The sequence below is a fragment of the Sylvia atricapilla genome, chromosome 15 (assembly GCF_009819655.1).
Source record: "Sylvia atricapilla isolate bSylAtr1 chromosome 15, bSylAtr1.pri, whole genome shotgun sequence".
Lineage (NCBI taxonomy): Eukaryota > Metazoa > Chordata > Aves > Passeriformes > Sylviidae > Sylvia > Sylvia atricapilla.
In genome coordinates this window covers 747524-764875 of record NC_089154.1, presented here as the reverse complement: position 1 = coordinate 764875, position 17352 = coordinate 747524, and the positions used below count along the sequence as shown (strand labels likewise).

Below are 17352 nucleotides of genomic sequence, written 5' to 3'. Positions count from 1 at the left end.
CCCCACATACACACTACCCCCCCCCCCATTTTTTCCATGGGGCTGCGTTATACTATCCCATAAGAAAAGGGTTAGCACGATTGCACTTTTTTTTTTAATTAAAAAGAATAAAAATTGATTCAGTTGCCTAAAAATAAGTGTCATATGTGGTGCTCTCGGGCTTCTTAGTCTTTTTATGGAGTTTCTGGAAGACAGGGGACTCTACAGGTCTGGTGCTGTTCCTTTTAGCTCCAAAGTCACTGCTAACACCTGAGGCAGTGCCTGTGACAGCTGAGTTACTTATGTGCACATGGTCTCTGCTGTTCTCTCTGATGGTCAGAGGCTGCAGGTGAGGAAGCACAGAGGCAGATTTTCAGTGCAGTTCAGAGATCCTTGGTTCCTGATTCCCCCTGCATCCGTGGTTCCTTCCCCCCTTCTTCTCTACCTACATTTGCCTCCCATCGGTGACAAGCATTTGCATGCTGAAGAGTTTTTGAAAGCATTTCCTGGCCAGCTGAATCCAACCCACTTATTTAAAATCTGGCCTGAAAAAGGTGCGTCCTGGTCAGCGCATTGCATCAGGGAGGAGTCACTGGAGCAGCACAGAGCCTGTGTCAGCCCTGTGTCCTGGGGCAGGGACTGGAGGAGGCAGAGGGGGATTGGGCTGGCCTCAGCAGGAATGGGGAGCATCTGCATCCCTGGCATAGGAAAGGAGGATTGAAAAATCCACCTGTCATATGCCTTCAAATAGAAAAGATTAATTGGTTCCTTCTTGTTTTGTTAAGCATTTGGGAGTTTCTTAGACAACATGAAATCAACCAGACAGAGTCTAGGAGAAAGGTGTCTGGATTGCTGAGCTGAGCACAGCAATCATGGAAGATTGCACAGAACAGGACTTTGATGTGATTGCTTACTTAACATATCAACCTGCTGTGTACAGGAATCCGAACAGGGAAGAATGCAGTATAAAGTCCACCCAAGAAAGGATAATATAAAAATCTGAGCCACAAGATGATATGGAAAGAAGAAACATGAAAAACCAGATCATTAACCAGGATTAGCATCCACAAATGCAGCATACCCCTAAGGAAAAAATCATTGCTGGCTCATGGAAAGGTGTAAAAAGAGGTTTAAAGATAAACGTTCTGCTAATAAATGTGCATCTAAAATCTGTGATCTTTACCGGAGCATGGCTACCACAAGCACTTTATTAGGTTCACAAAGCTCAATAGGAATGATTAATGTATATCTGATAGTGCTTGCTTCCCAAGGGAACAGGGGAACCCTGCTGTGAATGCTTCCAGATATACTGTGAGGAGCAGGAGCTTCCACAGCAGCACAGCTCATTTTCTATTTTTTATTTTCATGAGCTCTGTGTGTGTGATACACAGCTCTCAGGCTGAAGCTGACAACAACCCACAGAAAATGGTGTGTGATGTGAATCCTCATTTCTGGGACTTTGCATGGAAAATGCAGCCTATAGGAACCAAGTTAGGGGTATACCAAAATAGGTCAGAAATTTAGAAAAGTAAACCTCAGCTTCTTGTAGCTAAAAGTATTGCAGCCTTGATGACATTTAGGATGTGATGGTGCTGGCAATTGGATCCAGTCCAATGAGATAAGAAAGGAATATGCAACTCACATTGAACGTCTCTTGGGAAGATACTTCATGTATTTTTAAATTATTGTCAATACAGAAGTAAAAACTTTACTGACAAAAACATGAAACTTCCCGTAAATTAGTCTTATTTACATTAATGCAGAGGTGATTAGAGTCAATAAACCACAGCTAAAATCAAGATTCAGATTCCTTTTCTAACACAACATCAGTACCAGGAAGAGTGGTCTTACAGAAGCAAATGGAGAAAACTCAAAGCTCTCAAGCTCTGAGAATGCTCTTTGCATTGTGGTTTTGGAGAAGAAAGAAAGGCCTTTATTAAGGAATGCAGCAGGCCTGGCCTTCATTGATATTTGAAATTATCTGGACCAAGATAAATCCAATCCACATAAACAGTTCAGGGAAAAAAGCTTTTGGGTTTTTACCTTCAGATACTTGCTTTTTGGCAGAATATACTTTATTTAATACCTTATTCACCACAACTACCTATCCAGAGGGAAAAACTGTTATCCCTCCTGTACTTCTTACAGCAATTGGTAGCCTCTCTGCCTTTGCTTGAGCAGACTTCTGAAAAGAGTTGCACACTCTTTGGATAGAGGGAAAGATAATGAATCAGTGTATAGGTTACAACAGCAGGTATGGTGATTTATAAGCAAGTATCTACAGTTTTTCCAGGGTTCTTGAGCACCTGTTTTCTTTTATTCACAGCGTTCAGGACTTTCTTTCTTGGCCCAAGCTCCATCTGAATGCTCTGTAGATCTTCATCGGTACATAGCATCAGGGCATCTAAATCAATTTTTTCCCTCATGAAGACTGGAAGAAACTCATCCAGCATCTGTGATGCCAGAAATACCTCAAGGGGTGTATTCTCTGTTTCCTCATCATCCCAAATGACTTCTTCCTCACTCCAAGGGACATCAGCACTATTTTCACCATCATCTTCCCTGCCATTCTCAGCATTTTCATTCTGAAAGAGCTCACTGGCCATTGTAGCTCTTATACCTTCTTTCTCAGAAGAAACAGTTTCAGGATTTACCTCTGCAGCCAAATTCCTTCCAAACACAATCTTGCCAAGACCTGGCCGCTGAAAAATGGAGAGCTGACTGTTATTACCAGCAAGGTTTTTCTCTTCGAGGTCATTGAGTAATTCATCCTCCTCTTTCTCATCGAACAAATGCATCACACTTCTCTTACCCCTGTCATCCTCTTGGTCATTTCTTTGTGTTTCCTGCCTTCTTGTGCTGTCAGATGTCTTTTTTGTCTTGAGTTTCAAGGTATCTTTCAGGGTTTTGGTTAAAGTACTTGTGGTGTTTGAAGGAAATAGACCGGGCAACTTTACCCTGGAGTGCGTTCCTTTGGGAGAATTCACTGTGCCAACCTTCTCTTTAATATAATTCCGGTTCATTTCATGCTGGTGTTTCTCTTGGCGCCTCTCACATTCCTTGATTTGCCTCTCAACGTTCCTCTGGGCCTGTGCCTTTTGCTTGGAGACCTTCTTTGGATTCAGCAGGTTCTGCTCGGTAGCAGCTTTGTCCAGGATCTGGACAATCTCCTTGCGGTCCCTGCTGGCAGCTGCCTCCAGGGGAGTGCACAGGTCGTTGTCCAGAGCAAAGATGTTGGCTCCAAAGTTGATCAAAAAAGAGACACAGTGGATGTGGCCATTGCAGGCAGCGTGGTGCAGGGGCGTGTTCCCCCAGATGTCACACTTGTCTGGATCACCCCTGGAAAACAACACACAGTGAGCTGGGCTACCCACACTGAGCTCTGCAGTGACATTAAACATGTCCCTCTGCTCTGCTCTGAGGAGAACAGCCCAGGGACAATGGCTCAGCTTGGCTCCAGCCGCTAGGACAGGGCTGCAGCCACTTACACAAGCCCTGAGCATGGCTTTGTGGCACGAGCTCCAATTCCTGCCCCGTGAGTTAAACAAGTCCACAGGATTGTGACTGCCTGTGCATCTCCCCATTTCCTCTGTCACCCCAGGGTCTGGCAACTCAAAGTGGGCTCAGGCTTTGACTTAGTCTCATTGGAATTACTGGCAGAACTGTTTCAAGATCATTTGCATGGAATATTTTAAAGTGGTCTTGGTTTCCTTGTTCCTTTTGCATGTCTAATACAGGGCAATAGTAGGAGGTTTCCTCACTGGCCACAGTGATCCACACTTAGTGAACTCCTGCAGTAATTTTTTTGGGTAGGTAATAGGTAAATGATCTGGAGTAAAACCCTGATTACCCATTTGTCTCCGTTGCTATTAGTTTAAGCTCAGATAGATGCCATTGTTTTTCAGCTCTTTTGTTCTCTGTAAGCTGTTTTTGCTCATGAGGGTTTGAAAAGCAGAAGCTAATTGGAAAATAAAATGCCACATTTTTCAATTGAGTTGAAAGCCAGTGAAAAGTATTGCTTTATTTTTAACTCTTGCACTGACTTGATACTGAAGTGCTGGCCTGAAGACAAGAATCACCTTGCATATTTAGATACACATTTGGCAAGGTCAACCTTAACAATGTTCAGAACAGAGCTTGTGTCCTCTTGTGACCAACAAACAGGGCGGCCACAGAAGCCGAAAATCTTTATTGACTTCAGAGTCAGGGACCAAATTTACAAGGAGAATTTCCACTCTTGGGAGTTCAAGCATTTCAATGACTCAGAGGTTGGTGCCACGGCAGCTGTACTGTGAAATGGTACATCCTGCCACCAAACGTCCTTCAGGCACTGATCTCTGGCTTTGGCACTCTGAAGAAGAGCACCACCAGGTTTGTTGTGGCCCAGATCTGACCACCTGAGCTCCACACCATCCTTCAGCCTGAGCTGCCCCAGGCAGGAGTGAGGTCAGGGCTCTGGCAGAGCCAACCGTGCTGGCCCTGGGAGCTCAGGCTTTGTTCCAAGGAGGTGGCAGCTGAGGATCAAAGTTTCTCCACTCAGACATATGGGAACCATGTGTACATATTTGTGCTTTTGTGGCTGTGCCCTTGGGAGCTGCCTGGCGGTGGCTGAGCGTGCCGGGTTCCCAAATTCCCACATACCCTGAGCCCTGGGAGTGCTGGGGGATCCATCCTCCCCAGCTCCCTTCAGTGCTCTTTGTGGTCTCTGCTCCCTGTGGAACCTGCCAGCCTTTGAGTCTCAAACAATTGACAAACTGGAATGGCTGTTCCCAGCTCAGTGGGGCTTTGGACAGTGTCTGACATCTACCCGAGGTTCTCGTTCTCCTCCTTTCCCTGCTTTCCCAAAGAAAAGGCTCACACAAAAGAGAGAAGATTCTGCTGTTTGGTCTTGCCTTTATTAGTGTACCTGCAAGGTAAGCAGAGAAAATGTCTCCTGACCCTGGGAAGACAAATCCTTTCCAGATGAAAGGGGTTTATTGTTAGTATTGCTAACTTTCCAAGGGACAAAGCTTGAGAGTCCTAGAATCTGCAACAATCCTGAAGAAAATTGCCCTGTACCTCAGGGTCTCTGTCACAAAACCTCTTCAAGGAAAGGATGAATTTGTTAAAAATAATTAGAATTCTTTCTCACAAGAAAACAGTAACTGGCGGGAGAACAGCTCAAAACATCTTCTAAAATTCAGCTTCTCCCCCCAAAAAACAGTGAGAATGCACATACCTCTGACAGACACATCTTGCTGATTGTGTCATGAAATCTTACATTAAAATAGAGAAAAACACATACATTTGAAGATTTTGAGGTCCCAAAGCTGTCCTCTACTAAGAAAAAGACTTAGAAATAGATGAAATATAAATAAACAGAAATTTTGATCTTTGTGTCATCTGGTGTGATTTCTCTCAGCTTTTATGTGGTAGGAGATATATTTTTCACTCATATTTTGGAAAAAAAAGAAATTATTTTGCTATTTGTTTCTTATCTAGTTGTTCTGCCTTGCAGGTGTTTGGGAACAAACCTTATTGACAGGTATTTCCTGGGAGCTGCCTTAATTGCCCAAGCTGAAAAACTGTCAATCTATTTTTGCTTCTCTTGAGGACACAGCAACAACCATGCAGTCCAAAGGTCTTTTTCATTGTGATACCAAAGCCACACCTGAGCCAAATGAACTATAAAGCAAATCTATGAAAAAAATCCATAAGTTTTCAACTCCATTTTTTAATAAAAGAAAACTCGGATACATCCAAGTAGTTATTCAGCTGTTCCCTGCAATCTGTTCACTGTTCTGCAAAAGAACATTTTATTAACTGTATTTCTACACAAGAGCAGATTTTCCTTTATTAGATGTTATTACAGAATCACAGCTTAAAAGGTAGGCTCTGAGCAAGAGAGTACTCATGGTGGAGAGGTAATTACCATTTCAATAAGACATTTTAACCATGTAAGACATTTAAATGATACAGACATTTTCTTACTAAAAACAAACCTGTAGAAAACCTTCCTTTCTTTTTTTATTTTTTCTTTTTTTCCTTTTTTTTCTTTTTTTCTTATTTGTATGGTTTACAAGGGTCTTATCACAGCTTCTGAAGCAGTATTCTCAGTTTTAGCATGATGGTAGTTGTCAAAAAAGCAGAGAAATAATCATTTTAGATACTGCCGGCTCAAAGCTCTCTTTGAGTTGTGACTCACCTCTGGACAGCACTAAATCTTCACAAGTGCCTACTTAATGGCACTTTGGAAGCAAATGTGAGATATTTTCTGCTAAAACTGTTTCAAATTAGGGATTTCTCTATAAATCCTGTCTCAAGATATCCTCAAAGGCTGTTGGCAACCTTCTCCAGTGAGGAAAGGGAAGGTCCCAGAGCCCTGTCTCCCTGCAGACTCCACACACAACGTGGTCCCGTGGATGCTGATGTGTTTTCACTGACAGACCACCTGAAGAACTCTCCAACCCCTGTCTGAGAAAAGAATGAAGAGCCCTGCCTGCAGGCTCTGGGCCTAAGCCACTGCCACTAAAGAAAAAATTCTTGGCAATGCATTGAAAGAAATTACTGTGATTTTCAGCCTTTTGGGCCTGAGGTTGCCAGGGCATTCATTATTAACATGCCCCAGTAATTGTGGTTTCGAGGGCCTGGTTTAAGCAGTGGAGGCTGCCTGACTTACCCCCGGCGGCAAATGACCTCCAGAGCTTCCAGGTACCCATGGTAGGCTGCCAGGAGGGTGGGTGTCATCCCATCTTCATCTGAAGTGTTCAGGTCTTTCCTGGTGGCCTCTTTCAGCAGGTCCACGTTGCCATCAGCCGCTGCTTTGTGATACCTGCTCGACATCTCCAGCAGCTCCTGGGTTCCCAAGGCAGCTCGGAGTGCACAGTCACTCTGCCATTACAGGGATATTCATTAATGATTACAAGCTGAGACATCCCTGTGAGGAGGGGAATGGGGAGGCAAAGTTCATCCCTTGTCTGGAGATCTGAGGCTGTGCTCTGGTGAGTGCTTTCATTTCCTGGAAGGTGGCTCTGCCATGGGCAGTCTGTTGCATTATTGACTGCTCAGAGAGGGAGCCCAGCCACCTTCTCTGTGTCTTTGCCTAACTGTTCTGTGGGAATTGCAAAAGGACTTTGAACTACAAAAAACTTTAAAAAAAAAACCCCTTCAAAAGGCCATGAGTGTCAGTGTGACCAGGTTTCACTCCAAGTAATGAGTTTGATTTGGGAGGAGATGGATGAGCAATTACCTTTACTGCTGAAGCCCTTTGTAACCCATCTTTTACTGGGATGCTGTATCTGAAAACAAGTCACTCCCCTGCCAAACCAGGCCCTCCCATGGAACCATTCTGAGTACGAAGTCTGGAAATGATGAACAGGGTGATGTTTGGATAAAACCCCCTACAAATCTGCAAGTCACAGCTGGCCAAAGCCACAGCTGTGTAAATTGCATTTCATCAGGAGATCTTCAGGAAATTGGCAAATATGAAACTCTTCTGACAGGTATTGTAATCTCCACTTAGGTGCAGAAAAAACGTGCAGGATTTCCTCAGGATACCACAGGGAATTCCAGAAAAGGACACATGATGGGCTGCACCCACTGACCCACATTGTAGTCCTTGCCTGGGAACAGATGGGTCCATCTCCCATTACAAATAATGATTTATTGATTTAGGAATCATTTCCCAAGTTCAGTGGCATTAAGGGCAACCTCTACAAGCAGAAACTTGTGAAATTAGATTAATTCTAACTTACAGTTAGAATAACTAATACAGAATTAATACAGAAAAGAATAACTAAGAGCAAGCCAGATAAAAAGCCAGTTTTCAAACAGCAGCTGAAAAGTTGGTAAGAGGTTACTGCAGTTTTCTGCAGTGCTGTGAAGGAAGCCACACTCATAAGAGCTGCCACATAAACACTACTTTTTGCCAAGCTGTTTTCTGTGACTCACTGAATTAACCTGGATTTCAGAGACTCTACTCCCAGCAATTAGAAGTGGGGTTTTGTTGCTTGTTGTGCCCCATTAGAGAATCACAAACCAACTCCTTGCTCAGCGTTGGTGCAATCCCCAAATGGAATTCTGCCACCTCATTTACATCCCATAATTCTGCCCCTGTGACACACCAGAGACCTCTCAAAATGGGCTTTCTCTCTTCATTATTTTCTCCGACAGGGATTGAAGAACTCTTCAGGAATGAGCTTGTACCAACCTTTTTCTTCCCATGAGGACGAGGGGAGTCAGTCAGATCCTGTGACAGGTTTGAACCCTTGAATAAACTACTCCAGGTCAGAGTAAAGCCAAGCCCTGGTTGTCCCTCGTGCCACCCCCAGACATGGGTGTCCCTGGGGGTGTCCTGCCATCTCAGGGCAGTCAGGACGGGCTGTGCTTCACCAGCCTCCATCCCCACTTCAGAAGACAGTTTTACTCTCAGCCCTTTCTCAGGCCCCTGTACTGCATTATTGCTTTTCTAATAAAAATGTAACCATTTATTCTGTTTTCTATTTTAGCAGGCTCAGCATGGACCTAAATCTACAGCTACTAGAAAAGCTAACTGCTGTAGAACAAAGATAGGTTTGTTTTGTTCTACACACATACAGTAATATGTGTGTGTGTGTATAGATATATATGTATGTATATATATATAAGATCAACTATTTCTTAATGCCACTGAATTTCATTTCTTTTACTAGGCCTTTTTTCAGGGGTAAAATGATCACTATTCATATATTGCATATACCACCAGTGCCTGGGAGGAGAGGGGTAACATGATACATCATGAAAACTGATTTGGTGGCAGAAGAGTCCTTTTAATTTTCAAGATCTTTGGTTTTTACTACAGAAGTACCTTTATTTGCTTTTCTCTTAATTAATTCAGGACACAAAGTATTGATCTCAGAGTGATTTTTATCATTAACATCTGAAAAAATTGGTTTTAAACTTACCCTGTATAATGGTAAATTGGAAATTATTGTTCCAAGTTTTAATTAGAGGTAAACAAAAAACCACATCAGTTGGGGAGAAGCTTCAGGACTTTGCAAGCTTTATTATTATTTCTGTTATAAAAGTGAGCATCACAAAAAAGAAAGAAAAAAGAAAAGACCAAACAAAATCTTCATCTGTTTCTAAACTCCTGGTACTTGTTCATCTTTGTCCCATCCAAAAACCTCAACTTGAAATGCAATAAATGATTCAACATCAAATGAGCTAAATTTCTCAGCCTGAATAGAGATTATTCTTTGGAGACTAAAGCTCAAAATTGTGAACTTTTTAAACTCCCTGGATAGTTAGAATGAAGCTTTTCTTTTTGAGTTTGAAAAGAACTTCAGAACCATTCCACTTTCAATTGAAATGTCTTCCCAGGCTCTAGAGAAACTGTTGTGATGGTACATGCTGTTGTAAACTAATGAATTATTTAACCTGCAGCTCACAGGTTGATTTGTTATTGGATTCCACTGTGTATGTGGGTATTACTCTTAATTTGAGAACTGTGTCAAATAAAAGAGCGCCAGTTAAACAATTTAGATTGAAAGACTGCAGCATCACCAGTTAGGTTGTTGTAGATAACTTGGAGCATAAATCTGCAGTGATGTTGTTGTGCAATCTGTTTTGCATGAGGTATTATCCAGCACAACATTTCCTCATTGCAACTTTTTGAAACACCAAATGTGGTATGGTAAAGGCCATGCAAGGGGAGGCAAGTAAGTCCCTGCTTGCCTAATGAGATCTTTGGAACTAATGGGCTTAGAGAAGAATGAAATTAGTCACACTGGGTAATCGTGGCTACACAATTCAGAGATGATGACAACATTTAAAACAACAGTAAGAGCTTATTTCTTCACTTCTTAGAGAGGCAAAACTTCTGTGCCTCAGGACACACTGCTGCTGTGTCCTGTGGCTCTTGAGCAGCCAGTTCCCACAGCCAAGCTGAGCCTGACCCACACCAGGCTGAGGGTCACCCATGCCAGGCTCTGTGTGACCCACACCAGTGCTGCCTGACACCCACCTGATGTAATTGTTGTTCTGCTGTGGGTCCAAGGGCATCCCTTGCAGAGCCTGCACTCAGCAGGGCTGGCAGCAGTGACATTATCTGTTATATCACAGGGACTTTTGCAGGTTTTGCTGTGAGTGCTCAGATGTAGAAGTCCTGATCTGGCATTTGGGCTCTTTGCTTTGTTAAAACATTTGCCTTGGTTTTGGGGATCTTTTCCCCCATGAGATCTTCACCAGTGCTCCCAGTAGTCCCAAGAAAAGTCATGTTGAGCTCATTGATGCCTCAAATGCTGTCATGCTGGCACAGAAAACTTCATTTAAAAAAATAACTGCCAAAACAGATATGCAATTATCAGAGCAAAGAAATGGTGCCTTCAAAAGAGAAGACAGCAACAACCCCTGCTAAAGACTTAGGATTGCCTTAAAGCCTCCCGTGAGCTGCCCCACTCAAGGAGCAGCAGGTGCAATGATCTGCTCCCTGGGCAGCAGAGAGGTGGCACCTGTGTGAGCCAGACCCAGGGCTTATATAACCATCCCTGGGCAGCTGAAGCTCAAGCTTGTGGTGCCCTGAAGAGATGGGGTTTGGGCAGCAGTGCTGGAGCACCTCGAGGATGGGGTGAGTGTGGTTTGGGGTACAAGGGGAGGTGGCTTCTTTCTTTGCTGCTCTCTCATTTGTTTCTCTTTTCCTTGCAGGTTGCTGCTCCTGTTTGGACTTTTGCTGTGCTTAGCCCCTTGTGCTAATGGCCTGGGGAACCCGGATTTCTTGGGTAATGTGCCCTCTCTGGACTGGCTGTGGTGGGGATGTGGGTTTTGGGTTTGCTTGGAGCTGCTTCCTCTCTGCCTTGGCATGGAAAGGGCTCTGAGGGGTGGCTGGCTGAGGGGCTTGCTGGGTGTGTGCCTCCAGGAGGGTTTGCTGGAGCTCATGGTAGTCTATCCTTTGCAGAGAATGTGACCTGCCATAGGGATGGGGTAGAAATTGAGTTTTCCAGAGAGCTTAGCAACTACTCCTGGCATGTGTGTATTGTCGGTACGTATTGCTACTGCCCTGGCCCTCCTGCTGGAACCTGCCTGCTGTAGGGCTAATCCTCCACATCCCTCCTAGATGTGAGTGGTGAGGAGATCGTGTCCTGTGACCACACTGTGGATTATGAGAGGCTGACACTCAGTGTCCTGTTTGTCAACTGCACCAGCCTACAGGTAAAGGGGTCTTCATCCTGGGAAGCTGCTGTAATGGAGTTAGGAGGTGTTTAATTTTTTCTTTGGACAGGACTGGGTGCAATAGAGTTTCTATTTTCTGACTTTCTTCAAGACTGAGGATACTTATACTTCTGATAGTCTAAAACACTTATAGAAGAAAATTTCATGCCAAAAGTTGAAAAAGATAACCAAACCCAAAGCTACTGAAATTCTTATTGTTTCAACTATGCATTCGATCCCCCAGAGCCTGCTAAAAATGTTGTGTTCTGTAGACTTGAACTACACGACAGGTTTTCTTGTAGGGAGATGAATCAGGTTCAAGAATTTCAGAGCACCAGTCAATTTAAAAGTGTATTGACAGATAATTAACACCATATGCTGATCACAGATGTTGTGGTAGAGTAGTAAGTGGGAGGCCAAAGACAGATCCTTTACTGGTAACTGTTGCTTTTGGGATTTGAAATGCTATAAGACTCTGTTCTGCTGTTTATTAGTGTAGCTTTTTGGCCAGCTGACTCTCTGGTACTAAAACCTGCTACTCCTTGGCTTTTTCTTCTTGACTTCTGCAGTTATTTTTGTGTCTTCTGCTCTTCACCTTAAGCCTGTGCCTTCCTGCCTTCCTAAAAAGCTCATCGTTTTCCTTTGGGCTTTTAAAACAAGAAATCATCTTGTCCCTTGCGTGGTACAAACATCTAAACCCACTCTGAAGAGTTCAGTCCCAATGGCTGCTCTCATGCTGTACTGAGTACTGCTGCCTCTTTCTAATTAATGTCTTTTTTTCTGCAGCATGGTCAGCACCAGCTCTGGTTGAGGCTGATGCTGAATGACACAATGGGAGAGGAGACAAATATTACCTACAGTACTCACTGTGACAGCATCCGTGTAGATGAAGTCACTACTCCTGTGTTTGCTGGTGTAACAAACTGCACAAAAGACTTCATGGCAGTAAGTAGAGGACTGGGAGTGCTATAGATCCTGCTCTGAGGCTTGTAAAGCAGGATGCCTGTCTCCTGGAATTGTTTGTCTGGGACCTGCAGAAAGCTGGGGAAAGCACCAGTGAGCTGAAAGGGGGTCTCTTGGCTGCATGTTCATTTTGGCTTGGCTGCTGACTCTTTGGAGTGCTGGTTTGCAAATGGTCATTAACAATACATCCAGTTTGGCTCCAGTCCTGTTGCAGGGGAAGCTGGAAAGCTGATGCTGGCTGTCTACTTTGGAAAGTTCCAGTGGAGATTTTGCTGTGTGGCTACAGCCCTGCAAGTTCCTGCAGTCTAATTCTTGTGATGTGTTTCAGGTTACCTTCCCAGGACTCATGTCAAGTCTCAGTGATGGGCATATGGTATGTTCCTTCCACCTTGTGAAGGGAATTGGGGGGGGGGGGGATGGGACTGCTTGGGATTCTGGCATAAACTGAGCCTGATGTCTCCAAGTTCAGGCAGGGACCTCTCTGATGAACTTGCATCTTGTTGGGAAGCCAATTCTGCCCTGTCAACATAGGGAGCTTGAGTGTAAAGCCTGGGAGGTGGCAGCCCTGCAGGGTGATAAGCCTTGGTGCTTCTGTGCCTTCCTTCCCTAAGCAGGGATTTCTTGCTCTGCAGGTTCCAGCAACTCCAATGTCTTGGAATCTGTCAGTTGATGATGGAACCAGAATACATCAGCTGAGCCTTGGGCAAGCAATGCAGCAAGGCTATAACTTTCTTGTTGATGGCCACAACCTGATCTTTCAGGTGGCCTTTGCTGCCACTGGAGTTGTGTCCTACAAGGTATGTGACTGGAGAATCAGCACTGAGGTGTTGCCCAGCACTGTAGACCTAGGGAATGCATTTTCAGGCCAGGACCAGAGCTGATGTCAAGCTGCTGAGCTGGTGTGTGCAAAGCTGTTTGGCTTTGCACAGCTGTCACTGAACTGCCTGGCCCAAGGAAATGGGGCACCTCAGACAGCAGCACAGTGAGTGGGAGTCTCTAGAAGCAGAATTCAAGCTACAGCCAGTCCTGGGAACAGCTGACTGGCAGTCTCATGATCAGCAGCTCTTTTTAGGAAGGGTGAAGTGGGAATAAACTGATTTTGTAGACCTAAATAGCAGCAAACCTGAACCTGATGCAGTACACAGCCCTCTGGGGCTGGTCTTATGATGGCTCAGAAGCTGAGCAGTGTCTAATAGAGCTCCCTCTTCTTTGTCAGCACAACGATAAGGCGCTCTACACTGTGGCACTCAAGCTCATGTACGGCCCTCCTGAGCACAGACTGGCTGTGGAGTCCAGAATGCTTTGTGCTCCAGGTAATGCATGGGAAAAGTCAGAACCTGACCTGTGCTTGTCCCAGGGAAACTGATGTTACATTTCTCAAAGATGTTTTTGCAGGTCCAGCAATCTGTAATGCAACACACATGACTGTTGCCATCCCAGCCTTCCCAGGGATCCTTATGGATGTGGATGTAGAGAATAAGACCATCCCCTTGGATCAGCTTCAGGGAAATGGAATCACTCTGGACACACAGAGAGGAGTCAGGCTGTATATTAGCAGGGGAGTCCTGAAGTCCAGGGTGAGTTCTGACCCTTGAGTCACACGTGTTGGTGTGATCACACCTCCCTCTTGTTTTGAGACCCAGAGCACAGCAGCTTTGACCTTTATTAAGCGTCTGTCAAGTCAGCCATGCCCTATGGCTGGGTGGGGGCAGGTGTGATTAAGATGAATACAGACTGACTTTGTAATAGATAGACATCACCTGCAAGGTAACCTGGATTTCCTGGAGTCTTTTGGCAAAAACAGACAGAGGTGAAAATATTTCTCTTGGGGAGTAGGTATTTGGCATGCTTAGAGCAATGCAAATGAGTTTCCTTGTGGTCCTCAGTCTTTATTTATTTGTTAATCAGTTCTAATAGGTGCATTTGTTAGAATGAGCTCTTGTAGTCACATTTCAAGAGAGTAACTCTTGTCCTTCAGCTACCTGGAGAGAGCTGCTCAGGACTTCAGTACTACATGTCACCTTTGAAACTGGCCTTTCACTTCCATGGGGCGACTGTGGCAATGGTGATGCACCCTGAGTGCCCCTGTGAGCAGCCCACACCAATAGGTAAGTGACTGACTCCTGTGCTGTGATGCCTCAGCATGACTCATTGTTAGCCTTTGTGTTGGATCTGTTCATCTCACCAACAGCTCCTGGCAGACACAGCAGTCACTGGACTCACATGACAACTTATGTGAACCTCTGTTACAGCTGCTGTATGCACCCAGGACGGGTACATGGATTTTGAAGTCCTTGCTGAGAGTACCACACCACTGCTGGATTTGGACACACTCAGGCTCAGGGATCCTGTCTGCAGGCCAGCCTACAAGTCACCTTTGAATGAGAGGGTTCGGTTTCATGTCCCACTGAACGGGTGTGGGACCAGGCATTGGGTGAGTGTGTGGCTGGGGCTGGTGGGGGTGGGACTCAGACTTTGGGAATGCCCTCACTAATGCTGTTATTTACCCACAGTTTGATGGGGAGCAGATTCATTATGAGAATGAGGTGAGGGCATTATGGACAGACCTTCCCCTGGGCAGGATCTCAAGGGACAGTGAACTCAGGTGTGTCTGGAAATCTCTTTAAGCCATCCAGTAGTGTATTACCCACACCTCAATATGTGACTTACCTGCTCCTTCCTTGTTACAGGTTAACAGTTGTGTGCTCCTTCAGCAATGGTGATGCCTCCCTCACTGTAAAAGTAGACAACCTTTCTCCTCCACCTTCTTCAGTGAATCAAGGTTCCCTCTCCTTAGTTCTTCTAAGCTACCCAGGTAAAGCTGGCTCTGGGCTCAGTTGGCTGGGGAGTATCTCAAGCTCATGAAGGGGAGGGTGGATGAGTGAACTCTTCTGGAAAATGGACTTCTACTGTCCTGGTGTGCTTCCCTCCTGCTCATCCATGCTGCTTGAAGCAGGCGCCTCAAGTATGTGGCCCTTGACAGACAGTAGTTGTCCAACCAGCTGCTGTTGAAGAGTTTGAGACCCTCTCTGCAGCAAGTTATTTAACAGACATGACTTTGGCTCTTGCAGAGGACTCCTACAGGCAGCCATACCGTGAGGATCAGTATCCCATAGTGAGGTACCTGAGGCAGCCCATCTTCCTGGAGGTTCAGGTCCTGAACCGCAATGACCCCAACCTCCACCTGGTACTGGACGACTGCTGGGCAACGGCCTCAGCAGATCCAAGATCTCTGCCCCAGTGGAATATTGTTGTTGATGGGTGAGTGGCCTGGCATACAAATGAAAGCACCTTTTACAGTGGGTGGAAGGAGTATGTAATTATCCCCTGCTCCCTCCTTTAAGAGAGCCTTAAATATGATTGCCTTCCAAGTACTGCCCTGGGATGCTGGAATTTGTAGGAAGAAGGTAGCACCTCGACCTTGAACTTTAATCTGCTGCTTAAAGGAGTCAATACCAACAACCTAAACCTCCTCTACCCTGATGTTATTACTTGCTTTTTGGTTTTTTTTTTGGCAGCTGTGAGTATGAACTAGACAGCTACAGGACTGTGTTTCACCCTGTGGGACGTGGTGTCAGCTATGCCAACTACCGCCAAAGGCTGGAAGTGAAGACTTTTGCCTTTATCTCTGGTGACAAAGCTGTTCCTGGCCTGGTAGGTAAAACTGGATGAGAAGCTGTTGTTGTTTCAAAAGGAACAAATGTCTAACGCCTCTCACTTTCTGTCCCAGGTGTACTTCCACTGCAGTGTTCTGATCTGCCACCGTTTTCACCCAGACTCCTCATTGTGCATACCAAGATGCCCAAGGCCATCTAGAAGCAAGCGAGGTAATGTCTGAGTGGATTTTAGGCTGTGCTGGCCCAAGATAACCCACTGCACTGTGGGGTTCAACTGTGCTGTGTTCCTGTTGTAGAAAGTGGGATGGCATCTGTGAACTCTGCTGTGGTAAGCCTGGGGGGCCCTGTCATCTTTGTGCCAGAAGAGTGGTCTGCAGCCCAAGGTACAGAGCCAGTGTGGTACTGGGGGGTGTTGCTTGAGCTTAGTGAGGATCTGTCACCACAAACAAACTGCTGTCCTCTTGCTTTGCAGGGGACACTCTCCTGAGCAAGGAGGCCTGGGCTGGCATTGGAATGACTGCTGTTGGTGTTCTCTCTCTGGCCACAATGCTGCTCTTTTTGGCTTTTCTTAAATGCCTAAAGAGAAGAGCATACATGGTAAACGGGGTATGTTAATGTGTATTTCCAAATAAACTTGGAGTAATCACTTGGTGAATTGTCTGTCATGTATTCCCTTTCCTGTATCTAGTTAGGCAAATCAACACTGCTCATCCTCTGAATATCTCCTTATTGTAGATTTGTCTTTAACAATGACTATAATTCTTAGTTTCCTGAGTGTCTTTGTTCTGGAGCAGGCCACTGCTATGTTAAATTCCTGTTGGACTTTGCAGCCACTTTCCTTTCTTGAGTTGCTTATCATTGTTCGTAACTGTGATTCCACTGAATTGAGTTTTTAACAATGCATGTTGTGTCAGTATCTGCAGTATGAGTAGCTCTTCCAGCTGCTCTTGTAAACATGAGCCTTATACTGTACCTGGAAATTTAAACCTGGTTTTATTGAAATTGTTGACCAATACCTGGCATTTGTGTTAAAACTTTACTGTAAAAAAAATCCCTTTGTCCTTATGGGAATCGGATCATTACAAAAGGTCTTTGAAGGAGGTGTACAGTGAAGCCTCCCTTTTCTGTATATAGCAGTCTAGAAGGACACTAGAAAAATCAAAGTGGAACAGACTTCCTGCTGCCAGAGCTGATCTTCTGATGGCTGGAAGTTCCATTGGCCACTTAATTGGGGCACCAGGAGTATGTAATTTGGGGTCTCAAACTGGGAGAGGAAAAAAAATGTGTGAGTACAGCTAAAGTTGTCTTGTTTGCAATACTGACAGCACTGTTTGTTGCTGTAGTGCTGCCTACCTGAGGTGAGGCAGTTCTTATTTTATACACCTTGCCTTGCATAGTCACGGAAATGAGACATAAAATATAATTGCACGTGAGAGAGTGCAAGTGCAATAGCAGTAGGAGCGTAACAGCCTTAGGTTAAATGCTGTCTGCCAACTTTGTGTGAACAGGGAGAGTGATCAGCACAAGTCCAGCTCAGAGGACTGTGCTGGGTTTCAGACTGAGTCTGTGGCCAGACCCTGACAATTGTCAAACTTGTTGTGCATAAACAGCACAGGCTGTGGGCTTG

At 44.9% G+C, this 17352-nt stretch overlaps 2 protein-coding genes across 2 annotated transcripts; one reads left to right on the top strand and one right to left on the bottom strand.

Moving 5' to 3' along the window:
• Positions 1-1638: 1638 nt before the first annotated feature.
• ANKS4B (ankyrin repeat and sterile alpha motif domain containing 4B) lies at positions 1639-6841 on the bottom strand. Its single transcript, XM_066329573.1, has 2 exons — positions 6638-6841; positions 1639-3318 (listed from the first exon to the last, which is right to left on the bottom strand). Exons 1-2 carry the CDS (start codon positions 6799-6801, stop codon positions 2244-2246), a joined length of 1239 nt encoding a protein of 412 aa, XP_066185670.1. The 5' UTR covers positions 6802-6841; the 3' UTR covers positions 1639-2243.
• Positions 6842-10515: 3674 nt separating this feature from the next.
• On the top strand, positions 10516-16380 carry ZP2 (zona pellucida glycoprotein 2). The gene is made up of 18 exons (XM_066329650.1): positions 10516-10564; positions 10642-10715; positions 10892-10975; positions 11051-11145; positions 11932-12090; positions 12437-12481; positions 12741-12905; positions 13325-13421; positions 13504-13685; positions 14087-14216; positions 14361-14542; positions 14622-14713; positions 14799-14923; positions 15180-15369; positions 15627-15762; positions 15839-15935; positions 16022-16108; positions 16198-16380. The coding sequence occupies exons 1-18, from the start codon at positions 10524-10526 to the stop codon at positions 16338-16340; spliced, it is 2124 nt and encodes a 707-aa protein (XP_066185747.1). The 5' UTR covers positions 10516-10523; the 3' UTR covers positions 16341-16380.
• The last annotated feature ends 972 nt before the right edge of the window (positions 16381-17352 follow it).

Excerpts from the sequence above, each read along its gene's own strand:
- ANKS4B (XM_066329573.1), bottom strand. The coding sequence starts at position 6,801 with ATGTCGAGCAGGTATCACAAAGCAGCGGCTGATGGCAACGTGGACCTG. Across the intron at positions 3,319-6,637 it reads GAGGTCATTTGCCGCCGGGG|GGGTGATCCAGACAAGTGTG; the intron begins GTAAGTCAGGCA and ends GTTGTTTTCCAG.
- ZP2 (XM_066329650.1), top strand. The coding sequence starts at position 10,524 with ATGGGGTTTGGGCAGCAGTGCTGGAGCACCTCGAGGATGGG. Across the intron at positions 11,146-11,931 it reads TCAACTGCACCAGCCTACAG|CATGGTCAGCACCAGCTCTG; the intron begins GTAAAGGGGTCT and ends TTTTTTCTGCAG. Across the intron at positions 13,422-13,503 it reads CAGAATGCTTTGTGCTCCAG|GTCCAGCAATCTGTAATGCA; the intron begins GTAATGCATGGG and ends ATGTTTTTGCAG.